At 44.6% G+C, this 23,405-nt stretch overlaps 3 protein-coding genes across 10 annotated transcripts; 2 read left to right on the top strand and 1 right to left on the bottom strand.

The window, feature by feature from the left end:
- Nucleotides 1–2,175: 2,175 nt before the first annotated feature.
- On the top strand, nucleotides 2,176–3,036 carry LOC133915346 (probable calcium-binding protein CML41). The gene has a single exon (XM_062358476.1). The coding sequence runs from the start codon at nucleotides 2,248–2,250 to the stop codon at nucleotides 2,803–2,805; it is 558 nt and encodes a 185-aa protein (XP_062214460.1). The 5' UTR covers nucleotides 2,176–2,247; the 3' UTR covers nucleotides 2,806–3,036.
- Nucleotides 3,037–3,153: 117 nt separating this feature from the next.
- On the bottom strand, nucleotides 3,154–7,067 carry LOC133915344 (BTB/POZ domain-containing protein At3g50780-like). 8 transcript variants are annotated; one of them, XM_062358469.1, is made up of 5 exons: nucleotides 6,788–7,067; nucleotides 6,468–6,646; nucleotides 6,321–6,368; nucleotides 5,343–6,033; nucleotides 3,154–4,437 (listed from the first exon to the last, which is right to left on the bottom strand). In XM_062358469.1, exons 4-5 carry the CDS (start codon nucleotides 5,967–5,969, stop codon nucleotides 3,490–3,492), a joined length of 1,575 nt encoding a protein of 524 aa, XP_062214453.1. In that variant the 5' UTR covers nucleotides 5,970–6,033; nucleotides 6,321–6,368; nucleotides 6,468–6,646; nucleotides 6,788–7,067; the 3' UTR covers nucleotides 3,154–3,489. The 8 variants fall into 8 exon arrangements, with proteins under 8 accessions (XP_062214453.1, XP_062214458.1, XP_062214456.1 ...); XM_062358474.1 differs by lacking the exon at nucleotides 6,321–6,368 and having other exon boundaries at nucleotides 6,585–6,646; XM_062358472.1 differs by lacking the exon at nucleotides 6,321–6,368 and having other exon boundaries at nucleotides 6,585–6,642.
- An 8,949-nt stretch (nucleotides 7,068–16,016) lies between these two features.
- On the top strand, nucleotides 16,017–18,203 carry LOC133915343 (small ribosomal subunit protein uS9c-like). The gene is made up of 2 exons (XM_062358466.1): nucleotides 16,017–16,460; nucleotides 17,770–18,203. Exons 1-2 carry the CDS (start codon nucleotides 16,086–16,088, stop codon nucleotides 18,055–18,057), a joined length of 663 nt encoding a protein of 220 aa, XP_062214450.1. The 5' UTR covers nucleotides 16,017–16,085; the 3' UTR covers nucleotides 18,058–18,203.
- Nucleotides 18,204–23,405: the final 5,202 nt, after the last annotated feature.

Raw genomic sequence — 23,405 nt, 5'->3', positions numbered from 1 at the left:
AACGCCTGTAGATGGATGAAAGTCCTGTTACCGCTGGAAGCTATCTTAGTATTTTCTTTTAGACCTTTAGTATTTTCTTTTTAGACCCTTAGTATTTTCTTTTAAACTTGTGGGTCCTTTTGTAACAAATATTATCATTATTTAATAACATAGTTATGTTATCACTGATGATATCACTGCATGTATAGAAATTTGATCCTACATACATGTGGAATACATCTGATTTGTTATCTTGAAAACCGGATGTGACACATAAATATTGAAATTGCTTTACTGTTACAGAATTATGGTTTGCTTTCTGTGGCACTAGATATGGGCATTGCAAGATGGAAGTACAGTGGTTGTTGGAGGGAAGACAAATCGAGCCAAGCTTGAATTTTCTGAAGAGATGAACCGGTTACTTGATAAAGTACCAGAGCTGATCAGTGCCAATGAGAATGTAGTAGAAAGCAAATCGACTGCCACGTGAAAATATTTCTTTTGGTCAAGATTGCTGAATATGCAGATGCTCGGTTCAGGTGAACGGAAGTTCGAATTCACATAACAGAGCGCATTCGTGAATAGAAAATCAGACTATCTTTTCAGTAGAAAATAGTTCATGCTGCATTTGGACTCTTTGTACAACGTCGAATCAGAAGTTCACTACAGAAACTTTAGGCTGGTAAAGCCTTCAGTTGTTCTTGCAATGAAACTAAACTAATGTAACTATAAGAGTCAATAAAGCTTCTTTTATATAAAAAAGAAACTAAATTGATAGCTTCTTGTATCACTATACTTTAGAACAAAGTGATAAATTGTGACCTTGGTTCTGTAACTGAATTTTTGGGGAGCATGTTTCAAGGAAATCATACAAAGTCATTCAAAATCACAATAGATGCTTGCTTTTTATTGAGATCTGTGTGGGGGCAAATTCCTCCTTTGGAAGGATATAGATGCCATTCCATTCATGTCATTATTATTGTGGTCGGTGTGGTGAACTTGGGGTTTCAACTGCTTGTCAGTCTGTAGGTCCATCAAATTGGTATATTAACAACATTTTTTTCACAATGGTCAAAATAAGGATGAACATAAACTATCGAGAAAGATGCTTCTGTTGGTCATCTTCGATGCCCGAACCCAATGATGAGTTTCAGGTGGATCACTTATCAATAAATGTGCATCTACCGCCATGTGGTGATGCCACACAAGCATGTGCCATGGGCAATCCCTAAGTTCTAGTAGTTGATAACTTCCGTGAGAGATACATGGAAGCTCTGCAATTAAAAACTGTTTGCTCGTTCTTGAGTGGTATCAAAATTTCAGATTTCCTTTGCTCCCCATAATAAAGTGGTAAGATGTCTCTTGAAATCTCAGTATCTCGACAGGAAATCTGAACTTGATATTTGAAGAAAGCAAGATCAAGAACAATCGTATTCTGGGAAAAAAGAGATCAAGAACAAATCATTAGGGCTCAATGATCTCAAATGCTAGTAGTTTCAGATTCCTTCTCCCACTGAAAGTGTAAGGACATGTCCTGTCTAGCTGCATCACTTGTCTTGTCATCAGCCTCTGAAGGCCTGCAAATCAAACACTGAATTTTTCAGTGGAGTCTGACCCATCACTCGTCAGGTCAAGGGCCTCCCATACTGTCACGGATTCCGAGATATCGTTGTTCGGTGGGCGGCGGCGCGCGGATCGTGAGCATGTGATCACGTTGTCTGATGGGAGTTAGATAATGCCAAGCTGACAGTATCTGAGGTGAGGGGTTAGACATCTAAAATTATATTCTCTTTAATTTATTTTTTTTTAATTTTTTTCTCGTTCTCATTCTCTTTATTTTTTCTCATTTTCGATAACTTTCTTTCGAACGAAATCGTGAAGAGAAAGAAGAGATAATCCCGTTCTGAAAGGAATAGATTGAGAATTTCTTTAGGATTAGAAATGTAAAAGAAAACCGTTGAAATACTGAAGGGAAAAAAATTCTATCGTGAAGAGAATCCAGACACAAAAAAAACTTTGGAGATGATCTTAAGTAGTTGCGACGCAGGCCCAACCAACTTCTCATTGTGACCGGTCAAACCCCACACAAAGATTCATGGCATTGGCAGCTTCTTCTTCTTCGCATCACAGCAGCTGAGCTGAGCACCTATAAAAGGAGGTCGCTGCACTTGGCTCTTGCATAGCTGCACTGCACCAGCGAAGTGAAACAAGTGTACAGGTCTATAACTTCCTGGTTCTTGCAAGAGTTGTGAGCTGCGAGAAGCAGCAATGGCGAAGCGACTGTCGCGCAAACGGAGCTTCAGGCTCGGCCTGCCGTTCTTCTGCGGGCAGTCCGACGCGGCGAGCCCCGGCGCAGCCGTCACGCGGTCCTCCTCGTCGTCGTTTGGCAGGGGGTCCGGGTCCGGGTCCGGGTCCGGGTCCAGCTCCAGCAGAAGGCAGTGCGAGCTGCAGAGGATCTTCCAGCACTTCGACCGGGACAACGACGGCAAGATCTCCGGCGCCGAGCTGCGCGCGTTCTTCGTGTCCATGGGCGACGACATGCCGTCGTGGGGACCGGGAGACGGCGACGGGTACATGCTGGACTTCGCCGGGTTCGTGGCGCTGATGGAGCGGGAGGGCGGCCAGGAGGAGGACCTGCGGAGGGCGTTCGAGGTGTTCAACGCCGTGGAGTCCGCCGGCAGGATCACGGCCAGGGGGCTGCAGAGGGTGCTCGCCCAGCTCGGCGACCAGCGGTCCGTCGCCGACTGCGAGGCCATGATACGGGCCTACGACGTCGACGGCGACGGCGGCCTCGACTTCCACGAGTTCCAGAGGATGATGAGCTAGCTGGTGAGAGCTTGCTCAGAGCCCTTGCTAATTGAAGGGTTGTTCATAAGTCTGCATCCAGATGAGACAATGCAGGTTGTTACAAGGCAAGAAAGCTCTCCACTTTGGATGGTCTCCTGATGCGTCTGAGAGGTTCTGCTTGCCCGAAGCAATTTGCTATCTCATCTTGTGTTGTTTGGTGTGTCACGCCAGTGTATCATTAAAGTTTCAATTGATCTCCGCTTTTCTTTAGTGCTTCCCTTCGTTCGGAATTATGATTTTTCGGAAACTTCACCTGCAGAAGGTACAAAAAAGGACGTGATTGACTCGCACTACGTAGGCATATTTCACTGTGATGTAGCGTTTGAATTCAAAATTCAAATAGGTCTTGGTTTCTTAAGTGGAAATGAAGCAGAAGAATAACATCATACTGACACAACAAAGAAGCTGCATCGTAGCTTAACGTTTGGAGTATGTCAATAGGTAAGCATTTCAAGCAACATTCAAACATGGAAATCATTCTCCCCGGAATTTACAAAGACACATCTCAGCAAAATCTTTACAATTGCATCAAGCATTGAGTTTCTGCACATTAGTACATTGGTCGTAATGTTGCACAACGTTGTAAGAAATTACCACTCTATTATCTGAGAAATATACTAGATTAGATAACACGGCTATTTTCTTGCGCAACCAAATGAGATCTCAACTCCGACCCGATTGCGATCTACTCCCTTGTTGCTCAGCATAAGGCCTTATGAAAGTCCTCCTCCACCACACCTCAAAGGCCTTCTGGAGATTGGGGCAGCTGTCCCCAACCTTCAAGAAGCTCCCGAGCCACGAGAGCAGTATCATCTGCTGATCCTCCAGCGGGAGCGTCAAGATAGTCCGCCCGATCCCTTCCTCCACCACTTTACGGTCAAACGACCTGCAACCGTGCTGCAACCAGTTATAATCATCCATGAGAGGCTGCAACCAGACATCCAAGAGAAGTCGCCGTGTGTCCTTTGCAGGAAGCATCTCTCCTTTCCCAATTGCTACGAAGAGCCTCGCCGTGACGCAGCTGACAAGGTGGCGCGACTTGACTGGTAACTTGGAGTGCAACCCAGCCAGCTCACGTTGGTTAGCCCACATGACTGCTAACGCATCAGCAGCATTCCTGTCAGATAAAATCTCAGCTAACCAAAGGAGATTGTCTGCTTCTAGAGCAATTTGTCGGAAAACCGGCTCTTTAATACCCAGAGATTGCTCGGCAAAATCACTGTCAGATGCTTGTTGAAACAAGGCCAACAAGGACTCCAGGCAGTTCTGGCATGATCTGTAGAGAGTTTCAGCACATAAGTCAGAAGATCCACTGGTACGGCTAGTGCTATTCTCCTTCAGAAGTTTCAGCACCAAGGACTTCATCTCACGCCGCCCTCTGTCCTCGTTGCTTTTCAAAACTAATTCAATGATGTGTGAGAATGTGTCATTTGGTGGGATCGTTAAATCAGAAGCTACCCTCTTCAGTACAGGGCTAACGCCGTAATTATCACTCTGCAGATTCCGAACAGATGAGACCACATTCTCCTCTTCTTCCCCAACCCAAGGGACCGCTTCCAAGTAATCTAAGCATGACATGACGCATGTTCGGAAACCTAATGATTCTGCAACCTGCACAGCATAAAAACTAAATTACGAAGGGAACAATAGAACATAAGTAGAAGAAATGGAGCATTTGTTCTGAATCAGATTGGTTGGTCCTAATTAAGGTACCACGTTAGCAAGGTATGGCCAAGGTCCATGTAGTCATGGGCCTGATTGGTGCATTCCTGCCATTTGCTCCATAAAGCGATAACATAATACATGACAGCCTGCCTAGCTTGAGATTGTCTCAACCCCCAACAACTGGTATGTGCAAGATATATAGGACGATGCAGTCTTTGTCAGCTTCTATATATTAAGTGACATGTTGTAGTATTATGGGTATAGTAGACAATATCCCTTTGATGTAACAGCATGATCCGGACAAGCAGGTACCACTCAGTTGCACCGAACAATGGCTTCTTTTTTATATTTAAGGACAATTAATTTATTACTGGTGGTCGCTCATAGTCATGCTGCTGTAAGGCAAATACTGCCTCCAGTAAAAATAAAAATGACCTTTTGACTTATAAATGTCAATATTTAATGCTACTTTGATCACTAAATTCCGAGGTGACACTTTTCTTTCACAGGAGGGATTATTTTCCTTGGGTAGATTTTCCAATTTAACATTAACTTTGATTTAAGTAGATTGTACATAAGAGAAGCTGCTAGATAGTAATTTTTTGGAATTTAGGAAAGGTTATCTAAAAACTAATATCGTAAGTATAGTTCAATTATTTTTCATTTAAAAATAGTATAGTTCAATTATCAACATTCTTTTCTCATAAAAGAGCAATACTTGGCATTTTTCCTGTTTTTGTATTTACATTTCTATACTAGCTTGCTGACCTAAAAAGGGCAGATCTACAAACTATACCAATATTTAGTCAGCAGTAAGTTAAAAACAGAATTAAAAATTTACAAGAGCAAACCTTCAAGATTCGAAGAACACGTGGAACACTTTGCTTGATCAGCCTCTGCTTGACATCACTGCAGTACATCAACCCAACAGTCTCAACATAAATCTCCACATCCTCACAATCAGGCACCTCTATACTCGACACTGGGGATTGCCTCGAGAGCTTATCAGCAAAGAAGGTACTATTTTCAGCTAGGATGTTCTTGTGGACACTCATCTTTACCGCAACCCCATCCTTGCCATACAGCACAACCTTCAAGTCACTCATCTCAAGCTGGCCAAATCCAACAGATATCTTATGTTGCTTTGGTGGCCTTTCATTCACTGCCTTTGGTGGATTAGTTGTGGCATTGTCTGCTGATAAGCACCTTTGTTCCTCCAAAATGATTTTAGACTTTGTCGGGGTCGAATGTGTTCTTCTCTCTGATGAGATTGTTGGTGCCCTCTGAATCGACGAGGCCTTTGACGCAGGAGGGGAGGCACCCCCTTTGGGTTTTGCCTGCTGGTTTTGGTTCTTCACCGTCTTCTGGAGCACGGCCTGGGACGGGCAGCACCAGAATCCTTCTGGGATTACAGCAATGGGGACATTCCTGATATTTGTTGTTCGGGCGTCGAGATTTCCAACCTTCAACTCTGTCATGCTGCCTTAGGAAGCTTATGATCAGCTCTGATACTAGCTACAATAGCAGCACTTGTTCATAGACCTGAGCAGTAATGCACAAGAGTTAACTTGATGAAACTGAAGTTGCAATTAGGAATCAAGAAAGCCACATCGAGAATATATTGCTCACAAAGCAACTAAGGAAAGATCAAGTTTACATTATCTTCTGGCTGTGAGCAGTGAGCAAAACCCCTAGAATATGCCATTCGTAATTTTCACATAATGATGTTTTTCCCCATTTAACAAAGTAGTAAGAATTTCAGAGCCATCTTTGAAATCAAGAAAATTGCTAAACGTAGCAGAAAGTACTAAGCAAATTCAGAACTAAACCTATCTTGGGATCAAACGCGAGCAACTAGACCAAAAGTCCCAGTTCCTCTGCAACAAAAAAAAAACCATCTAAAAATTCGGTAACTAACGGGTCAAAGAACACAAGCAGGGCTAAAAGGGAGAGACAACCAAGAAGGTCACACATACCAATCTAAAACAATCCTCGCCTCGCTCTTCAGGATCCAAAACCAGAACAAAATTGCCTCAAAATTTCAGGCCGACACGAGAATTGCGAAAATCACCAAGAGGCCAGAGCCCAAATACCTCCCCTCCCCCGCCACAGCCCAGCGGCAGCCGTAATAAGGACGAGCCCCTGCAGAATCTACCTAGCCAGGCATGAGTGACAGGAACCTCACATCATTTCTTTCCCCAAAGCCAGAGAAAAAAGAAGGGAAAGACAGAGGCAGGAAAAAGCAATGGAAGGAAAAGAGAACAAAGGGAGAGCAACATCTTCTTTTGAGCTTTACCAGATGAGTGGTGTCCCCCTTTAACCATCTATGATGCCACACCTGCCATCATGGTCCTCCCTACCTCTCTCTGAATTTCTTCTAGGATTCCATTCCTTTTTCTACGTGTCCCTCTTCTATCTTCTCTACCCTTTTATCCCTGTGTGCTCTCTGCTCCTTGTGTTTGCAGCTGTACCAGCTCAAGGCAGTACTGCCACTGTAGTGGCTGCTTTGTGTGCTTCAGAGTCTTCAGACACCTCACTCGATAGTATTCTAACCAGGCAGGCATGACATGAGATTCTGCTAGTATCTTGCAGTTTTACACCTCTGTCTCCATCGGTTCTTGGGAGGAGCTCTCTTCTACCTAACGCATAGCGCGGGGCCCACGGTCAGTGTCACATTTCGCCTGTCTCGTCCGATTAGGCCTGCGATTTAACTGCACTCCTCGATGTTTACCGCTCTCGGGTACTGCCATTGTTTTGTTTTTACCAGCCTCGGCAGTACTGTTACTACTGCTGCTGCTTTCCTCGCTGGAAGGGTAATCTATCTTGGCATTTGGTCTGCGTGGTTTGCCCCTAAAGCCCTTTGATCACGTGCATGCTTCGATGTGCAGTTTGCCAGTACTAGCAATGGTGGATTATGCACTTGGGTTTTACTGAATGTTACTAGTAAGTGAAATGAGTTCTACTGCAACCCACATGCACGTTTCTCAACTGAGAATGCAGGCCAGATGTACATGGAGATATACTTAGTATCTGGATTAAAAAAATTAATAAAAATTTTATTAACTCTCATATTACATCAAACTGATATAATCGAATAATATAATACACACATCCCAAAATAACAAAAATAGAAAAAGAAACTAGGTACATAAGAAAACAAATTAGATAAAGAGCACCTAACCACTAGTTCCAATCGCATACACAGCCGTTATCCTCTCTCGAGACTCCGGTTGCTAAGCACATATCAAATATGAAACTAGTGTGTACATATATAGGTAACCTATAAAAAGATGAAAAAATTCTTTTATAAAAAATAACATTATTTTTACATAGCCATAACGATCGACATAGAGCTACCGCTCCAACCAAAATATAAGCTTTTGTTTACTTAAGGCCGTGGAGCTAATTTCCCATTATGTGGGATATATTATGGGCGGATAAAGATTTAAAGCTACTTGAATGATAAATCATGTGGAACGGACAAATTGGCATTCAAAGAAGAGTTGACTAATTATCTCATTTATGTGACAAAAGATGCACTTATGACTGGCTTGTCATTTTCTCTTTATTAAATTATCTTTAGTCAGGAGAATTCCTTGCCGTGGGTATCAAAGGAAATTTTGATTTTAGTTTCCATAATTATTTATTTATGTTTGGCATGTTAAAATGCTTAGGGCGCGATACAAGGAATGCACTGAGAATTTACCATTTTGGTTCAGATTCTAGTTAAATTAATCCCACTCATGTGATAAATTGATGTAATATAGCCTCAGCAGAGGCCATTCGATGCAATCAACTTTGAGCCAATAAGATTCCACCATAATGACACATTCATCTGTGATGTTTGCAAAACTTGGGCTACAGTTTTGTGCTTGTGATGCGCTATATTATACAGACTGAGGTATTAGTCCCGAAATGGTGAAAATCCTAGCCATATATCCTATCATAATCTGATTTTTGAGCTATTTGTTATAACGAATGCTCCGAAGCGGAACAAATATCACTCCACGATCATCATCATAGCCTAGAAGTGTGAATCTCCTGATTTTTATTGGACATATGATAGTGTTTTAGACCTCAAATATTTATTTCTTAATAAATCTTGCCATATGCTAGGTTGCACTAGGGATACCCCAAGCCCTAGGACAGTGATAGATCCGGGGGCATCCTACTTAGATGACTTAGTGACAATTTTGATATCCTGAATATCTTCGATGGGATTTTTTTTATCAAATTCCATCTTTAAAATAAGACAGATAAATTCATATGGAATTGAGTCTCATAGCAGTTTATGGACATGTAAAGCAAGATTCGTAAGAGCATCTCCAAGAGTCTCTTAATTCTAATCTTAATAGTTAAATTTAGAAAATCTCATCCCAAGTCCTAGCTTTAACAACTTTCTATTCTTACCCCCAATATTTACCAACCCCTAAAATCCTCCATCTCGCTAGCTAAATATGGAGAACGCCCCCTCGCTCTCAAAATCAGCCAACCGCCCCAGGCCCACCCGCTCGCCCCGCCCGCCGGGAGCTCGGCTCCGGCTCCCTGTGCTCTAGCTCTGCCTACTCCAGCCGTCGCCTACTATGCCGTCATCACGCGCAAGTAGTACTTTTGTTATCAATGCAATCGCACCGTCCTCCTTGCGATGGCCGCCATCATCGCTGGGGCCTGGGGAGCTCTCCTGCCCCGACTGCCACGATGACTTCCTGGAGGAGGTGGTCGTTCACGAGCGATGCTGCATGGAGCATCTCAAGCGTGGCCACGCGCAGCACGTTGAGGAGCTCACAGGCGGAGACGCAAAGCACCAGGGACGCGCGCTTGGCGACGCCCGGGAGGACGGCGTGGCGCATGGCGGAGTGGATGCTCTCTGGCGGGCGCATGGGCATCGTGGCGTCGAGCTCGGACTCCACCTCGACGATCAGGGAGGTCTAATAGCGGCGCAAGTCAAAGGAAGAGGACACCACAAGCATGGCGAAGGAGGGCAGGACGAGGAGCAAGCGGTGGGATTTGGAGCCATTGGAGGGGACTTCGAGAGGGGGAGGGAGAGGAAGAGGGAGAAGAGAGCCATAGCGATGGAGGATTTGGGAGGATTGAATTTCGAATGTGGTTCTGCAACAGACTCATCACGCTCTACCTCACATGTGGCGAGCGCATGGCCGGCAAGTTCACCAAGGCGATGGCTTTGTTTCGGGAGAGATAGCGGGCGGGGGTACGCCCAGACGACGCAACGTTCGTGGCTATCCTAGGTGCATGCCATCGACGAGAACCCAACTGAGCGCACAGTGCAATATGACAGCTAGGGTTCACTTGTCGATGATACAAGAGAGGAAAGAGGCTCTGGTTTGTTGAAATATAGAGAATAGGGTATTAAGAGTCTGCTAGAGAGAAAAAAAATTAGGGAATGAATTTTATTAAGAAGACTCACTATATAAAGATATAGGATGTGAATTTTAAAGAGTCTCTTAAAGATGTTTTAGTCTTTTGAAATATAAAAATAGAGTATTGAGAGTCTGCTAAAGAGAAAAAAGATTTAGACAGTGAATTTTATTAGTAAGATTCTCTTTATAAAGATATAAGGAGTGGATTTTAAAGAATGTATTAAAGGTGCTTTAACATCGATGGAAACCGGGAGACTACTAAGGACAGACACGCCCGTTCAAACAATCTATCACTGTCCTAGGGCTCAGGGGTGTCCCTAGTGCAATCTGCAAAGCACTACGAAAGTTAAGGGCGTTTTGAGTAAAGGCCACCCTTCTTGCTAATTAAGTACACTTGGAGTGTGACTGCTCCAGAAGTAAAGAGCTGGAAAATACGGGGGGCAATGTTGTCATCACAAGGCAGGGTTTGAATCTAATCTGCCTTGAGAACTGTGGGGACGTAATCCTAGTACGTTGCGTATGGGGCAGCAGGAGGAGGACAGGACATTGGCACGGCAAGGGTCAGCAGGAAATCCAAAAAAATGCTGGCGATTGGTGAACGGTGCTGAGCACGGAGCAGACAGCCACGCGACGCTACTGTACTGGTAGTAGTAGTACTAGTTGTGTGGGGAACATCCTATAAAAAAAAAGTTGCGCTTAGAACTGTAGATACCAAACAAAACCCAAATGCCCATATCGCTAATGGCACTGGCTGCTTTCGCTGCATCTGCAGAATCAGTAGCGTTTGGCGTTTGCTCTCGCATCCTCGAGCATATTTGCATGGAATTCAAGGTGATTTGGTTTGCAAGCATGTCCAAATTAACTGTTTGTTTAGGGGAGCTCTAGCTCCATAAATTTTCGGAGATATAGATATATGAATTTTTAAAGCTAGGTATCTATAGCTGTAAAATTTTATTAAATTGAAATTGAAGATACATCGAGAATCTGAATGAGACAACTTTTTTCTTTTAAACTAAAGATAGATACTTAAAAAATTATATTAGCCTATAAACTCCAAATCTCGTCATACCAAATAGAACCCAATTCTTACTAAATTTGAGGAGTTCAAGTCAGGTGAGAACATGAGTACGGTTGGCACGTCAAGAGGTGGTGTTTGGTAACAAGGAAAAGAAAACTGTTTACGCAAGAAAAAACAAGGAAAAGAAAACTGTTTACGCAAGAAAAAACAAGGAAAAGAAAACTGTTTACGCAAGAAAAAACAAGGAAAAGAAAACTGTCACATGCTCCAACCGATGCGTTTGTGTTTGACCATAATTTTGCGCACCTCGGTTCAAAATCAAGCACGGCATCCTCGCGCAGTGGCCGGCTTCTTCGCGGCATCGCAAAGCCAAAACTATTTTGCATGAATCGGCGTGCGGCCATGGCTTATTGTGAAGCATCACCGCCGATTCTCTCATTTTTTGCTTTTCCTTTCGTAATTGAACGGCAGAAGATGCTGCCTGAATCGTTGCTTTCTGTTCAACCCTTTTGACCCCTTTGACCCCTTTGATCGTATTTACGGCCAAGGATCATGAGAACGGAATCTAGGCACACTGACCGCCATTGTTCTTCGATTTGAACTTTTGGTTTCAAGTTTTAAACCCGGTTCCAGCCCAACTGGCTACTTGGGCTTTGGTTGGCGCCATTATTAATTTGCCTTTCGCTTTCGCTTTTCAAAAAACCCATCAATTGATTAAGTGGAAAGATTGCTTTCCACTTAATTAATAGCTGGAAAGGAGAAAAATAAGAGGTTAGCTATGGGTGGAAGATTGCTGATGTGTTTCAACCTTTAGCCCCTTTTGGTTCACATGAATTTCACAGGAAAATGTAGGGTTCTGGTTCTTATAGGATTTGGCACCGTAGAGTCATTTGGTTCGCAAGAAAGTTGGAGGAAGAATTTCTTTGCAACTGATTTTATAGGAAAAACATGGGAAAGAAAACATCCACTCCAACCTCGTTTTTCCGTACCTCACGTAGGATAGGTAAATCATGAGCCAAATCATAGAGATCACATATGGACGAATTGGAAGCACAAGCACTGTAGCATGCGGTTATTCGTTCATGTTCATCTCTAAAATTCCTATGTTTTTCGGTGGCTCATCCAAACAGCTACTTCAACAAAATCCATATGTTTTCCATTCCTATGTTTTGCACATGTATTTATATCATATTCTTGTGTATTTTTCTATTCATGCGGTTTTGCAATCCTGTGTTTCAAAGGAGCTCTTATTTTATATCTAGACTAGATAAAAAAAAAAAGAAATCAGGAGAGGAAAACCAGATAATCTTAGAAGTGTTTGATTTAAGAAATGAGTAGATAAACCTAACACACATGTTTCATTCCAAGAAGGGAATGAGTTGCCTATTGCGCTTGGTCTACTACGCCTTGTAATTTCGGTCCATTTGTGGTCATTCTTCTATTGAAATTGACTCACAAAGCTTTTGCGTGTTTGAAAAAAAAAATGAAATGAGCTGCTGTATCACCACCTTGTCCAGTATAACCCTGTGTAGTGTAGGGCAAACATAAGGCCCTCACACTATTGTAGCATGAGTTTGTCTACTGGAAGAAAAAAAAGCACACCCAGTTTGTTGCTTGCTGATCAAAATTGTTCACTCTGTCCCGTTTTGGTTGGAGCTATCACACCCGGAGCAGGGTGGCTACTGGGCACTGGCTGGCCTGCCGCGAGGGACCCGGCCTGGCGCGTACGAGCGACCAGGGCGCCGGTGCGGGTCCGTGGGCACACGCATGATTTCGCCGCGCGCCCGTGTGCTCCTGTCCTTCGTCACCGCATGCCGCTCTCTTTGGAATCTCGGGTCTCTCGCGAGTAGAACTGGGATTTTTTTTCGGCCGGCCCAAGGATGACACACTCAGTTCAAGCACAGCACGGCACGATTCATGGGCCGTGCCGGCCTTGATACGAGGCGCGATAGATGGTCTGGCCCGGCACAAAAAGATAAACCATGTCTAGACCAGCCTGATAAAAAATGGCCCGAGACACAAGGCCACATGATGGTCGTATGTGTACAGACTGCAAACCATTGAAAGGTCAAGGACATACAGAGCGTAAGCTTTCAAGCACACAAGGAGTCAGAGACCAGAGACAAACGAACGAAGCTGAAGCTGACATGCATCTGGCCATGCACGCGCACGCCGGCTGCTGCTGCTGCTGCTAGCCGAGCACGAGGAAACTATGCAGACACTATCCGCTCCATTTTATGAATTATATTCCTTTTACCCCTGTGCTCACAGTCCAGTTTGGATTGGACTTCTCCTGGCACTTGCACCAGAGCTGTCGGTGGCTCGGTGCCATCACTCGTCACCGTTTGGTTTGCTGATACACTACGCCAAACGCCCAAACGCACTGCCCCAAGAGAATCCAAGAGTAATGGTTCTCAGCCTCTCACGGAGCACTAGCGTGAGGCAGATTTCTTCTTCCCAAAATCAAATGGCTGGCCTACCTATCGCGGTATCGCCTGCTCGCCGCCAGTTCCCTAAGCAACGTCGGCGTCCACCTCCGCATGAGCTCGAACCACCTCCGCCTCGCCACCTCTTTCCCTTCCCCAGTAGCCGCCACCTTCGCCACCACCACTACCCGCTGCAGAAGCCATGCCTCGAGAGCCTGGACAAGCAGCTCGAGCGCCACCTCAGACCTCGTGGGTTTCTGCTTGTTTGGATCCCGTTTAATACGCCTGTGAAAAATCCTGCTGCAACTCGCTTTTCCCATTTCTTCCAGTTTTGGTCTGTGCTACCGCTACCTACTTGATTTTTGGCCTCGAGTGTTTTCCAGTTGGACGTTTGGCTCTGTATTTTAGTGTTCTTACGTCTACCGGTTCAATTTTTGCTCCTCAAGGATCTTGCTTCACGCGTTATTTTCTGTGCGTTGGTTGCTCGAATCTATTATTCGTTTGTATGCTTCTGTAATAAGCATGGCTATCGACTTGCTTTGAACCGTTTTCCTCGCCTAGTGGTGAGTACTGGCGCCAAGGAGACGAGATCTCTGGCACGTACGTCTCGCTTCGTTCATCTTTCCGTCCCATCGCGTGTGCGGCTCCTGTTTGTGCTTTGATGAGCGATGAAGACGATGACCACGCGCAACTGCTCGATGGTTCTTACGTCGATCCGTGTCTTGGCTCCGTGCTAATCCGGCACGATGAGGCCCGTCGTGCCGTTTCTAGGCCTAGCTGAAGGCGACTTGTGCCAGCGCACGACACGAACAGCTCCTAGTGCCGTCCTGCGACGGCCTAAAGTCACAGCTCTACTCGCGAGCACAGTTGCATGCGCAGCACCACACACACGTGACACAACGCTTACTTGTTCCTCCCTTGGCGGTGGCTCGTCACGCGTGTAAAAACAATGGAAAGGTACCTTGGCGACAGACGCGCTACCTAGCTCCTCCCACAAGTCCACAATCAGATCTACGACAAAAACAACCTAATATCATGGGCTAGTCTGCTAGCGATCCATGTATTTCAATTGTTAGACTAAAAAAGGTTACATAGAATGTTATATATGACAAATCATAAAAAATTAAAATTTAACCGGTATGATTCGTACTCGGTGGACACAAGATGGATCACCTTTGACACAAGCATGTAAAATGTGGCCTTTTGTGTCAAACGTAATGGATTATCCGTTAATATTGAGCATGCATCTCATCTCAAAGTTTAACCCATCGATCCTGACAAGAGCGTGCCATTTTTTCTCTCCGACCGACACAGGGAAGTGTACCTTAGGAACTTGCTGAATGGTTCTGTGCATACAATTAAATAGCGAATATTCAATACATCATTACGAATCCATTGTCGTTAGTCCGGTTAGGATACTGGCTTTCACCCAGGCGACCCGGTTCAAATCCCGGCAATGGAACACATTTTTTTCATCTTTTATGATCGGGGCCGTTCCCGGTCTTGCTTCTTCTGCCAAAGAGCCCACTGGTTCCACGGCCCCAACTTAAGGCCTGCAAAAAATCGAAGTGCCAAATGCCCAATTGTAACTGGAGCGTGTAGGTGTCTTCCCTGCGTTTCCTCATTTTCACAAGAACTTTTTCCCTGCTTGTCCTTTTTGCGTCAGAAATAAGATACTATCGTACATTGCTTACCATCGCCCAGCATCTCTGGTTTATTCAGCCTGGGGAGGCAATTGTGTTCATAAAGAATAAAAGGAGTAAATAAACTCAGCATTCCTGACAACCCGAGTGTGGATAATTCACTTTTTATCAAACAATTTTAAGTTTCTACTAGGCCATTGCTTACTGGTGCTGGCAAATACTAGACTTTGTATGTTCTCATCAGAGATTTATCACGAGCCGTAGTAAAACACTAGATAATTACTCCTCCAGTTGTAAATACACTTTGTTTTAGAAAAAGTTTAGTCAAACTTTTAAAACTTTAACTTAAAAATAGCTTTCAAAATATTTAATTTGAAAACTTTAAAATTTTATGTGTAGATTTATTTTGAAAAAACTTTCATAATATCATAAATTCAATGAATTTTATAAATATATTTTAATAAAAAATAGTGGTTAAAATTATGCATTAGAGATTATATCTTATCTAAAATAATATATATTTATGACCAGAATAAGTATCATTTGTCTTGCCATTCAGACGGCATAGTTGCACTTGGCAGTGTGTTATTCTTCTTTTTTTTTTGAGACGGCTTGGCAGTGTGTTCACAGATAAAGATTGGAGTTTACCTTTGAGTTCTTTTGAATCTCTCAAAGCTAGAAACCACGTATATGTTGCACACACGTAATATTAATAATATTATAATGGTAATAAAGAATTTATGGAAAAAATAATATTACACTAAATTGATATAGCTTTCCAAATTAGTGTGTATATTAATTGAGGTTTTCAAATTAGCTGCTAATTAATTTGATGAGCAGAAAAGGAAAGAAACGGGAAAGAAAGAAAAAGAGACTAGAATCATTTTATCATGTAAGATATATAGTGTATATATTTGTATCTATTCTGACTGTTTAATTATTTTATAGGAGTATAGATGTAACGAGAGGATATGATCCTTAATCAATCGTGAAGCTTGATTTCTGATCTAACGCCGGAAACTGGCCGACAGTGTTGGTTACTGGCTCAGCGTTAGTTTATCCCCCTCGCCGTGGCCCTCCCTATCCACAGGCCACGGCGCCCGCTCGCCCCATCAGCCCACGCCGAAGCATGGCGCTCTTCGTCTCCTCCCTCGCCGCCGCCTTCTCCCACCTCTGCCTCCCCCCCACCTCCACCTCCAAGCCCCACCCGTCCCCTCTCCTCCGCCTCCACTCCACCTCCACCTCCGGCCGCGCCGCTCGCCTCGCGCTCCGCGCCTCCGCGGCCGAGCCGGAACTGCCCGCGGAGGAGGTGGTAGCCGTGGAGGAGGAGGCGGAGGAGGATGCGCTGTCGGGGTTGGCGCTGCGGAAGTACGTGAAGCAGCGGCTGCCGGGGGGATTCGCGGCGCAGCGGATCACTGCCACGGGCCGTCGCAAGACGGCCATCGCCCGCGTCGTGCTCCAGGAGGGCACCGGCAGGGTCTTCATTAACTTCCGGGACGCCAAGGTGCTCATCCCACCGACTCAATCCGAGAAATGCACTCGCTGATTTAACTATTGTCGCACCATTTTGTTGTTTGGTCCGCGTCGCAATCTGTAGCATCATCCCTGCAAATGGTTAACACCGTTGAATTTCAGGAGATTGGCTAATGAGCAGTTCCGTTGTTTAGCCTAGACTGTGCCGCAGAAATGATTGTTACTAGTTTCTGTCAATGAGCCTTGTTGCTTATGGAGTATGGTGCCATTTTGTACTACTTCTAGTAGTACTAACTAAAACTGAAGCTTGGATGCCAGGTGCTAGCAATCTGAAAGAAATGTGAAATAAGAAGTATAAACGTGGCCGATAACCTCAAATGGCAAGCAGGAGAGGAATTGTTGCAAAATGTTTTTGGTTAGAACGAGATAAGTGGCTAGTGCATTTGTAGTCTAACTTCCTCTACAAGGAGGATTACCTCGCAAGGTTAATATACTTAGCAACTTGATTTTCAATCTGTCTTACAAGCATCTATGTGGCTCCGTACATTGTATTGATTGTCTTTGTTGGTTTGGTTAGATTCAAAGGCAACTGTTTTTCAGCCTGCTGGTCATTACTCGATCGGAATCTGATTTCTAGTTTGTCAGTGCTTAGGACGTTGGCATTATTCTTCGTTGAAAATGTTGGAATGCCATTGTTCATTTGCTTGGGGTTAAAATCTGAGTCCATCATGGCATGAATACAACGTCTGTGCGAACTCAGTACTGTTAATCTGATCCTTTCCATGAATGGATTGAGAAATGCCCAGTACTGAATTCCGTCAGTTTCATACAGTTGCCACCTTCCAGTCATAATATTGGGGCCGTTTGGCACGGATCCAGATCCTGGATTTTTTGGAGCTGGTTATATTCAGCTTCAAGAAATCTAGGATCTGGAACCATGGGTGGATTGAGAGTATTTGGTTGAATCATCTGATTTTTATTTTGGACAAAAAATAAATATTTAAACCACTTTATTTTATTATACAAACTCCAGATCCAGCGTGGATTTCGGATTTAGAGCTGTGCCAAACGGAGCCATTATCTGCAATAACTTGGATAAGATGATCTAAATTATGGTGTCATTTATATAACTTTGTAAATGCCTCAAGGCTTAAAGACCATTGAAACAGCCACGAGGTTCATTTCCAGCCACTTTCTCACTGGGCGGATTCATACAACATACCTATTTAGTGTGAACTGAAAGCACAACTTCATTCAACTCAACTGTTGTAGTTGAAAATGTTTGTGCGGATCACATTTATTTGATTAACTGTACTTAGTGAAATTTTCAAAATATGCAGGAGTATTTGCAGGGAAATCCAATGTGGATGGAGTACTGCAAGGTCCCCTTGGCGACTCTAGGGTTCGAGAAAAACTACGACGTCTTTGTCAAAGTTCACGGGGGTGGTCTCTCAGGCCAGGCCCAGGCGATTTGCCTCGGCGTCGCCCGTGCATTGGTGAAGATCAGCAATGCCAACAGAGTTCCTCTGAGGTCAGAAGGTTTGCTGACGAGAGACACCCGTATCGTTGAAAGGAAGAAGGCTGGTCTTAAGAAGGCACGCAAGCGCCCCCAGTTCTCGAAGCGTTGAGGAGGATGCTTACTTCTTGTTACAGTTGTTTCAATGCCATCTTTCTCCACTGAGAACGCCTTTTTGTGTCATTTCCTGTGCAAATTCTGTAATGGACGCCACATATCTGTAGTATTCTCTTCCTAAAAGTAAATTTCTTGAAATCAGTCTCCAACTTTGGTGAGTTTGGTCAGGTATAAATTTAGCACAAATTTATCAAATTTGGAAAGGTGGTTTTGGGAGTCAAGCCCTTAGGATTTAGTACAAATTTGAACTAAACCCTAAAATTTCCTAGAGCATTCCTCCTCTTCCAAACATGCCCTAAATTGCACTTGACATCACGTAAGTCAACTCGAGTTGCACAAAACATCAGGTCCAAGCAATCTTCAGGGTGATATGGTGTCCTTTGGTTCAATTTTTTTTCTCTGGAAAACTGAAGTACGGTATCTGTTGGATCGTGACCCACTCGTGATATTAATCACTGGGGGTATATGCTAATTCTGATGTTGTTGCGATATAAACTAGTGCAAACCGGTTGGTCCGAAGCAAACCCCGACCGAGCCGAATCGAACACGAAAATTCCGCTAGGCCATGTGAGCTTATCAAGAGGAATGGACAGGCACCGCGCGTGCGTGGACGTGCGGAGTTGCATTTCGCGAGCCCAACCCAAGGCCTAGCCCACCACCAAAGCCGAGTCAACCCTTCCGTCCCCAGCTCCGGCCATGTCGTCGTCGCTGATCCATGGCTTCTCCATCTCCGTATCCGACGACGAGGAGGCCACGGCACCGGGAAAGTGCGCGTGCGCGTCCGCCGCAAACGCCCCCGCGCTCCCGTCTCCGCGTTCGCCCGCCGCCGCAACCTCCTCTTCCGCGCCGCGCGGCTGGGCGCGCCGCTCCTCCTCGCCGTCTCCCTCGGTCCCTCCTCCTCTATGAGTCCTACCGCCTTACCCCTTCCCGCTCCTCCTCGCCGCATCCGCCGGCCGCTGGCGACCTCAGCCGTCTTTCCCGCGCTGCGCGCGCTGCTGATGGCGCCAGGAATTACACCCACGACGGGTCCTTAAACACCTGGTTCTTGTGGGTAGCACCGCGTCTTAGTTTATTCCTTTATTATTAGGATACGGATGTGCCGACCTGCTTATCTCCATTGTAGTTTTATATTGAGATATTCTCTTTGGTTTTAGTACGCATGAGACTGTGATTTGTTATTCCTGGTTCTTACTGCATAGTATCCGCTTGCTATCTGTAATTATCTTTAGTTACTATTTTTTATTTTTCTTAACATATTTTTTTAAAGATTCTGTTTTAATTTCACATACTTCACAATATTTAAAGTCATCTATTATTTTTCTCTCCTCTAAGAGCTTGTTCTTCAAAATTCTCCTCGATGTGAGCAAGATTTCTCTTCATATCAGCTTCATCTCCACCTCACTTATTTCTTTTATCTCTGTATACCACAGTAATAAGAGCTAGTTACTATCTACAACTACTAAAGTTACCCTTAATATAATACTGGTACCTTGAAGATCTCAACATAAATAATAGGAAGTAGATCATAAACATTTGCCTCAATGGCTAGGGTAGTTCAACTTAGTCACATATAGATGTGAGCAATGGTTTTGGAGTGATGGTATCAGACATATGTAAGCTAAGAAATTAAGTTGAAATATGTTTTGATTTGTATGCGATGAGAGATATATAAGAATTTAATTTAGTTTGATGATTTATGGGATTGTATTAGCATGTCTATATATTGTATTTATGATCATTACTAATCAAAATTGCAGAGAAAAATGGAGTTATCATTTTTGTCTGAGTCCAGGAAAAATATACTCACTTGATGGTCTGGTGTGTAGGGAGTTGACCACACCGGATGGTTCAATGTTCAAAAAAGTTCACGCCAGAGCATTTTAGTTCAGAGGCAAAAACTGATGTGTTCACCGAATGATCCGATGTTCAAGCAAAATACACATCGAACTATTTTCCAAGAGTTGTGCAAAATAAAGTGCCTGGAGCTCTACTGCACACAGGATGGTCCAATGTTTGCAGATATTTACACCGGATGTTGCAAAATAGGATGTATGGAGCTGTTGCACTCACTAGATGATATGGTGATGGGCTTTGTACACACTAGAGGTTTCATTGGAATGTTTTCTAGCAGATTTTCAGTAGAGGAAATATTGCACGCATCGAATGGTCCGGTGATTAATGACTGTTTACACCGGAATATCCAGTGTTCATATTTTTTCTGAGATGAGCACTACAACTGAGGATTTTGATTTTAACTAATCTATAATAGAGTTGGAGATACGTGTTTTGCCTGTCATATGCAGGTGATGAATGCAACTTAACAGTTGACAGCAAGATGATTGGGGCTAAGCGACGTGTTTGGTGTTGGACAATCAAGGAGGCTGAGTGGAGTCAAGATTGGAAGCGGGAGAGACTTGTCGGCAGTCTAGATCGTAAGACAGAATACAAGTATTGATATTGTGAGGCTTGCTCAAGGTGTAAGAAAGTGGTGGTGAGTTACGCTTTGAGAAGCGTGCAAGGTGGTTTCGCGGTTTGATTTCAAAATCGTGAGAAGGAGGAGTGCACATGGCATCATCACAAAGCTTGCGTCGAGATGAAGCTAAATCAAAAAGGTGCCATGGCCGTCCGATGGACAAGGAAAAAGATGAACGCAAATACTTTCTGTGTTATGTAGGAGTGTATTGTAAGAGATGGATATTTTGGGACCAATCTAGAAGGATATTTTGGGAACAATCTAGAAAATTTAGGGAGTCAAGGAACCTAGGCTATAAAGAGAGAGGGGGCTAGTTGAGCCCTTTGAGCCAGCCATTTGAGTAGTGTGTTAGGGTTTTAGAGAAGAGAAAGAGGAAAGCTTAGCCTTTATGTTAGGTGATAATTTTTTTAAGCAAAAATACTGTATAATCCATCAAAAATAGAGCATTCATCTGCTCCTAATAAAGTTGTTGGGTTTCTACTGTGCTTGTGTTTATCTTCTTCTAGTTTTCCTTTATTAGCACCTTTGCTTTGTTTGCAAGTTCTTAGGTGTTTATGGTGATTTTGTTTTTGTCTTTGAGCTGAAATTTTTCATCTTATTAAAGTTGTTCTTCTTGTTACTAGAGGGATGAAAATCACATATAAGTTGGTTTTTGTCGGTGTATCAGGAACCAGGGATCCCTGAGTACCGAGGCCAGGCCAGCCGTCCGCCACGTGTCACCATCCCGCGAGGTCCCTCCTGCGAGATGAGGAAAATCTAAGTTCCGGGAGAAAGTGCTCGGGGCCACAGCCTCTGGTCCCCGAGCACCCCAGTTCCCCGATGACCCGCAGAGTCCAAGTACCGGGAAGAAAGTGCTCGGAGAGGTTCCCGGTCGCCCCCGAGCACCCCAGTCCCTCGATGATCAGAAGAGCTAAGTTCCGGGAGAGAGCGCTCGGGGGGCTGCGTGCGGCAGCCCTCGAGCCCTCGGTTCCCCAAGGGTCAGTGCAAAAGTGCTCGGAAGAGAGTGCCCGGGGTTGCACGTGGCAGCCCCCGAGCACTTGATTCCCCGAAGGTCAGTGCAAAAGCGCTCGGGAGAGAGTGCTCGGGGCTGCACGTGGCAGCCCCCGAGCACTCGGTTCCCCGAAGGTTCGTGCAAAAGCGCTCAGGAGAGAGTGCTCGGGGCTGCACGTGGCAGCCCCCAAGCACCCGGTTCCCTGAAGGTTCGTGCGAAAGTGCCTGGGAGAGAGTGCACGGGGAGGTGAACAGTACCCCCCGAGCACTCGGTGCCCCGACGACCCAGAAGGGCCCCCGAGTAGCCCGTCGACGAGGTGTCAACCAGTCAGAGGTCCGAGGCCGCATTTAATGGGCGTGCGCGGACTGACATCCTGATATCCCCAACTGCTCCCGCCGCAGTGTCAATCCCTGCCATGCTTTGGCAGAGAGGCGTGGGGCCATTAATTGCACGGGTCCCGTCCCGTATCATCCGGTGTATCTCGGGATAACGTTGCCAGGATCAAGGTGTTCCGCCTGCTACCCTGCCGTGACAGAGGAACAAGACAGGGTGGGCGCACCGTGTGCCTCTGTGGCTGCTCGGTGGGCTCTCTCAACGACGCCCGGCGCCAGGGCGTCCACAGTGACGAGTGACCGGACGCGCGCCGCGTTTTTCCACCGCCCCTGTCACTTCGCCCAGAGGAAATGATGATGCCTTTCTCAGTCGTGGCGTCTGGGAACTTGTGCCCCTTCTTTCCCGTTCGGGGTATGTCGTGGCCGGCGAGTGCATAAAAGGATGGACGCACCGGAGGAGAAAGAAGGACGAAGTTAATAGAAGAAGAGAGTCAACCAAACCAACAGACAAAGTCATCACAAGCAAGCCTGAGCAGAGCTCCGGTCGAAGAACAAGGAGCCTCAAGCTCTTAGCTAGACAATACACTCTTGTAACCAGATATATTCCTTGAGGGATCCCCCTTAGGGAAAATTATTGCATCCATACAGGAGTAGGGTATTACGCCCCTGTGCGGTCCGAACCTGTCTAAACTCTGGTGCATTTACTTCCCTTTGCACTAGGTCGATCATCCCCACCACCGGCCGTTGCAATTATTTCCACGTCCATTTATTTCTCCGACGAACTTATTGAAGATCATCCCCCCGGCCGAATCTCTAAAAAGGGGTCTCTCGGGATCCCTGCGACAGGAGTTAATCCTCCGACAGTTTTAAACCATCATCCTCTAAATCCATCAACTTAGAGATTTTCTTCATCAAGTTGCAAGATTTAGGGAGCGATGATACTTGATTGGTTTCACATGAAAACTAGTGTTTAGATCCATCTAGTGGAGCCATGGTCTTTTCATGATCAATATGATTTTCTCTTGCTTTTCTAGGTTTATTGCTTCTGCTCTTTGTTTTGAGGTGTGTTAGGTGAGAAAATAAGAAAAAGGCATCTAAGAATTTGGTGAGCCGTCAATTCACCCCTCTCTAGTTATCGTTCTTAGTCTTACAATTGATATCAGAGCTGAATTTGATCATGAAGTTTATCTAGCTCTAAGTATGATTTTAGTAATTAATGATAATACCTATGAATTAACAATTGTGTTGAGAATTATTAGCATGTTATTTCATAGGTGATGCATGATAGATTGAGCATAGTTTCATTGAGAAATATCATGTGACCAAGATAGATGCATCGAAACAAATGAACTCTAAGTGATGCTCATGAGATGAAGGAGAAGCTCAAAAAGATTGACAATAAAGAGTGAAGGCCAAGTCACTTGTGAAGATAAAGTGACTTAAGATGTAAAGTTATCGATTATATTTTATGGACTAACTCATGCGCTTTGAGCTTGAAAGTGAGTTAGGGTTAGGTTTCATAAAAAGGAATGAGTTGAATTAACATA

Source organism: Phragmites australis, chromosome 4, assembly GCF_958298935.1.
Source record: "Phragmites australis chromosome 4, lpPhrAust1.1, whole genome shotgun sequence".
NCBI lineage: Eukaryota > Viridiplantae > Streptophyta > Magnoliopsida > Poales > Poaceae > Phragmites > Phragmites australis.
This window is presented reverse-complemented; position numbering and strand designations above follow the sequence as displayed.

What these genes read in the sequence shown, in the direction of transcription:
- LOC133915346 (XM_062358476.1), top strand. Translation starts at nt 2,248, where the DNA reads ATGGCGAAGCGACTGTCGCGCAAACGGAGCTTCAGGCTCGGCCTGCCG.
- LOC133915344 (XM_062358469.1), bottom strand. Translation starts at nt 5,969, where the DNA reads ATGACAGAGTTGAAGGTTGGAAATCTCGACGCCCGAACAACAAATATC. An exon ending in GTGTTCTTCGAATCTTGAAG is followed by an intron (nt 4,438 to 5,342) that starts GTTTGCTCTTGT and finishes TATGCTGTGCAG; the next exon opens with GTTGCAGAATCATTAGGTTT.
- LOC133915343 (XM_062358466.1), top strand. Translation starts at nt 16,086, where the DNA reads ATGGCGCTCTTCGTCTCCTCCCTCGCCGCCGCCTTCTCCCACCTCTGC. An exon ending in TTAACTTCCGGGACGCCAAG is followed by an intron (nt 16,461 to 17,769) that starts GTGCTCATCCCA and finishes CAAAATATGCAG; the next exon opens with GAGTATTTGCAGGGAAATCC.